The sequence below is a fragment of the Penaeus chinensis genome, chromosome 3 (genome assembly GCF_019202785.1).
Source record: "Penaeus chinensis breed Huanghai No. 1 chromosome 3, ASM1920278v2, whole genome shotgun sequence".
Taxonomy (NCBI): Eukaryota; Metazoa; Arthropoda; class Malacostraca; order Decapoda; family Penaeidae; genus Penaeus; species Penaeus chinensis.
Window position 1 is genome coordinate 33,434,020 of NC_061821.1, and position 5,000 is coordinate 33,439,019.

At 37.0% G+C, this 5,000-nt stretch overlaps 2 protein-coding genes across 4 annotated transcripts in view; one reads left to right on the forward strand and one right to left on the reverse strand.

Annotated features, from left to right (window-relative positions):
- LOC125038007 overlaps window positions 1-1,674 on the forward strand; it is a 7,403-nt gene extending 5,729 nt beyond the window's left edge. The window contains exons 2-3 of one of the 3 annotated variants that reach the window (XR_007116011.1): window positions 426-512; window positions 653-1,674. Coding sequence is in view for 1 of the 3 variants with exons in the window: in XM_047631246.1 (XP_047487202.1) it covers window positions 653-809 (157 nt within the window). In the remaining 2 variants the exon portion in view is untranslated. The remainder of the gene's footprint in view (window positions 1-425; window positions 513-652) is intronic. The other 2 variants (XM_047631246.1, XR_007116010.1) reach the window with 2 other exon arrangements.
- The window catches only part of LOC125037978 (N-acetylated-alpha-linked acidic dipeptidase 2-like), a 72,134-nt gene that overhangs the window by 30,756 nt on the left and 36,378 nt on the right, over window positions 1-5,000 (reverse strand). The gene's annotated exons all lie outside the window — the stretch shown is intronic.

Sequence of the window (5,000 nt, forward strand, 5' to 3'; positions counted from 1 at the left end):
AATTTCTATCAGAAAAATATGTATACATTTTTTTGCCTCTGTGTATATGTATATATATATATATATATATATATATATATATATATATATATATATATATATATATATATGAGTAGCTCTATGCTAGAAGGCCACAACAACCACATATAAAAGGTGCTCAAAATACACTTGAAACATAAAGCATATTGGGGATACAAAAGATTAACCCTTATAACTGAAATATGTAGGGGTATAAGTAATAATATTATTTCTCATGTTTTGAATGGTGTAATCTAAAAAATGTACCGTCAGTTGTTGATTAACAATATTAACCGAATAGAGTTAGGGAAGATATAGAGATTAGAACCAGTCATGGCACTCATAGCAGCAAAGTTGATTTTGAAGTATAGAAAGTAATGAGGACTCAAAATTTATTTGGTTTGTAGAAGAAAGATACAGTGCAGTTCATCTTGGCTGAGCTACTTGCCTGAAGTAAAAAGATGCTTGTGGTCTTCTCGTCCAGAACTGCTTATGTATTTATATAAATATACAGTATACAAATAGATAAATGAATATAAAGAATAAAATTTATTGAAAAAATCTGTGCCTTCATATCCTCTGATATCCAGTATTTGAAAGGAGAAATCAATTTTTTTTTGTTGACTTTCTGCAGGCTGTGCTATGTCATGTTCCCCATGCTATGTTATCCAGGATGCAGCATGCCTTCTACCACAACTCTTCTCCTAGAGGCAAGCTTCCTGCCAGATTTCAGCCTGCCCACACAGAAAAAAATCTACCCTTTCTGTCACCTCCTTCACCCTGTCAACTGAAAACTCATCTTTTGCCAGGTGAACACTCTTTTCTGCAAGCTGGACTTCACTAGTCCTTACTCTACCTCAAAGGTGGGCACCAATGTTATTCTTTGTGCCTCATGTAATAAACAGTACTATAGGATACTGGTGCCAGTTTCATGAAATGTTTTTCTTAGTACAAGTATGTTATATCCAGGGAGCACATCAACAATTCCTTTTCCTGCCATCAGTGTGACACAGGCTCTCAGATGAATTTGTTAGCAGCTCATATTGTGTTTCCTTATGGTGATGTCCACACCCCCAGACTAGTGGAATCTTCCCTGATAAACCTTTTTTTCCTGCTTCCCTCATGCACAATGTTACTTCTTCCTCTCCCTCTTGTATACCTTCCTTTCTTTCACCTCTTCAGACCTTGAAGATGAAGGACCTCAAAACTGCTGTCTTGTCTTTCAGAAATTTGTGTTTGCATCTACACTGTTGTATCAACAAGGTAGATTTTGTCATTCAACAAAGATTCTCTCCATGGAGGCCTGTGCAGGGAGGGCAAAATGAATCACTTGCACTACTTTCTACTGCATTATTCCATTGTAAATACACACCTCATTAACCATATCATTGTATTTGAATATTTAAATCCTTTGCATCAAATGCTTATTGGTTGTAAAACCTTGCTATCTTCCCTTGCTATCATTACTGAAGAATGAGTACACAGGTAATGACCATGCATCTAATAGACCATCCTTTTAGTGGGCATTTTGTCCAAGTGATTCAGTCCTGCTCTCTCTGGGTATAAATTATCTGTGTCAGTGCTCACCTGCTTCATTCCATTATGTATGTACACATATTGAAGAAGTACTTAAATAATAAAAATGCTTCATATAAAGTCATTTCCTTAACCCTTCACTTGAAAAATTATACACTTATCAGGCTAAACTATGTTGAATTTTTTTTATAGCAGTTATAACCATATAAAACACTTGAAAATATCAGCTTTGTATATTTTTGAATATTTTGCAACTAATTTCAAGATAAAACAAGTGAGGCTTACTTTCTTTCTTCATGTTGCCAGTACTAATGTTAAGGAAAGATCTACAATGATGACATTCTGTAGTTTAAGTTAAAGTTAAAGTCATACATGTACACACATCAATTACAAAGGGAATACAACTCCCTTTGTAATCCTACTCCTTAGTTTTCAATAAACCACATTTGTTTCTTTTTTAGCTATTTAGTTAAAAAAATAATCTTAGCATGTCATATTCTTTACAAAAATGGTATACAGTGAGGTAGAGGGTATCAGTGTTACTGAGAGAAAATATGCATATTTAGGAATTAAGTGCAAGGGTTATAGCTATCAGGTATAATTGCCTAAACAGAGAAGTCAACTGAATAAGCTTGATATGCTGGTTGTATAATGTATGCAAGAACCAGGAAAGACAAATATAAGAACATTTACCTTGGCCACCCTCCAATCCCAGCCACATACACCCCAGTCAGCACTGCGTCTGCTGGTTAGTGTTCTTTGGTGCAAAGGCATTATTTCACATTTCTTTGGGAGGGTCAGGTCATGTCTAGGAGGCCCCGACTCCAGATTCTAATTGCAAGCCTAAACAATTTTAAAGATTTTTGAGGTTATATGGGATGGGTATTTGGATTCATGATATATGAATATTAATAGGTTTAATTTGATTCCATTTGTTACAATGGATATTCTTGGTGTGACATAGTGTCTGTTTTATTTTGCTTCTAAGTTAATCCCCTGTGTGCAAGGAATGGCCGGGGTTACCATCCACTGGCGGCGAGGGATTTGAACGCAGGTCAGCAAGATTGCTAGACGAGATCGCTACCGCTGCACGACACACAGAGAAGTCAAGAATATCACTTGGTTAATTTGTCTCACTTAATTTTAAACATAAGACTGTTGGGCTCCTCAGTACTGCCAATGAACCCTGCCAATGCAAAATGTGGCATCTTTTAACCAGTTTAAGCAGTTCCTTTGAACAGCAATATTCAGTATACATTTGCTTTGACGAATATCAGCATTTAATGTGATAAGTTGGCAATAAAGTATATCATTCTAGTAATGCTATTATCTGTTATGGGATGTCTCTTTTGTGAAGTATTTTAACAGATGAGTAAAATATTTCCAGCTGTATCATAATATAATCATGAGACAAATCAAAGTATGTATGTGTTTGATAATTATAATGTAAGTATAAGTTTGCATTAAGTTTATAAGGCAAAGCTGAAACAAATATAATATGTTAAGCTCAATTGCAAGGGGCAATGCTCCTGTTGCTCCCTTTTCTACTCTCAGTTACATTTTTCCATGAATTGTTTGTTTCTTCTTTCTTCAACTCAGAAGATTCATCCTGCTTTTGCTGTTTTTTACTGTAAGTTTAAATTCTATGAGATATTGACATTTTCTTTTTTTTTTCCATTCATTTACATGTACATGTTTTTTTTTTGTCCTCCTTGTTTGTTTCTCTGCATTGGTGTTGTCTGCTTGTTCCATCCCTTGTGGGTGAGGATGAGAGGGAATGATATTTATCTGCTTCTTTTTCTTCAGACCAGTTCCTTATTAAGCTCTTGCAGCAGCCCTGGGGACTTCCCATATGATTGCTGTTTCTTGACAAGCAATTGCAGTAACGACCATCCTGCATAAGAGCATAAATCAGCTCCAGCTGACTTATGCTCATGATTGGCAGAGAAGATGAAGCAGACATTGCACACTTTTGTAAAGGCTTCAAGAATGAGCAGGGTGTGCCTAATGACTACATATGTTAGTCAAGACCACCACCCTATGCCAATGCAGCCCTCTCTGAAGTGGCTAATCTTGATGAGCTTAATTTTGATAACAAGACCCATACTCTGTCTGTACATTTTGTAAAAGCCAGTTAATCATAATGATCCACTTCTAGAAGGACATGCCCATGACTACTCCCTAACGGTGAATCCCAAATTAAATTGGTATGTTATGTAAACCCCAGCTAGACACTTACCCATGACTACTCTGTGTTACTGCCAACTTCTTCAAGCAGGTTAGTTGTTATGTGTCCCTATTCTGTGTTAATTCACCTTTCTATGAAACAATTATTTGTGGCAGACCTTTACTAGGTAGACTGCTCCAAGGCCACTCTGCCATCAGCTCCAAGCAAGACCTATTTACTCCCTTGTGGTTGCTTCATTTTATGAATATTGTCCTTTTTGATGCGATCAAAGACTGGTTGCCAAATACTGGTGGGTTTTCCTGCATATTTGTTGCTGTGAATGAACAAATGAAGGGTCTAATGATAATGTCTGGATACTATCCTCTAGTCACACCCACCATGCCATTCCCTTACTCCTATTTCCTTCCTAGGCTCTCCTCTTTTTGAGCCAATCATGCAGTCATGTTTCCTGTGGTTACAATGCAGTGAATACAAAGTATTAATTATACTAATAATCAAATCTACCCCCAATCCTTTTCTCTCCACCTTTTGTGGTTGGAACAGACAAGCTGGCTGGCCTGCTACAGCAAACCTCTCACAACCAGAAACTCACCAGCTTGACTACCCCCCTTCCCAAGTTTTCATCAAAGTTAATTTGGTGTTAATATGGAGCCACAACTACGTGATGCTGCTGCTCTGCATTCTCTCACTCAGTGGTTAGCAGGTCTAGCTGGAATCATATCCTTAATCCGTCCTTATATAGTTGATTCTTCAAGTCTAATTGCTTTCGTGGATAGAGGTCTGGTTTCATCCACCTGCAGTTTGAAGTGAGGTCTATGTCAGTGTTTTATTGATATGTGCTACCTTTCATCTCACTGCTTATTGTTGCTTGAACCTTCACTCTCTGTTGCTTTGGCTCACCACATGTCTCTGATGTGCATCAAAAATGTTTTTTCTGAAGTATTTACATCAAGGTCTCTTATTTAATTCACATACATGTTGACATTGCATGCCAGACTATGCTTTTCCATTGCTGTTTTACCCTACTCAACAGTATTATACATATGACACCTTACCCAGTCTTAACAAAGTATCTTGGACAGTATGTTCCTTACAGACCTTCTTATCTCTAATTTAGTATAGCACCCTCTTCCTCTCATGGTCTTGCATATGGCACAGGCTCTACATACCCTGTGTGATTTATTTCTAGATTATATCCTACATTTCTGCTTTAAAATGAGTGACATGAGGAACACACCTCGGTCAACATACAAGGACT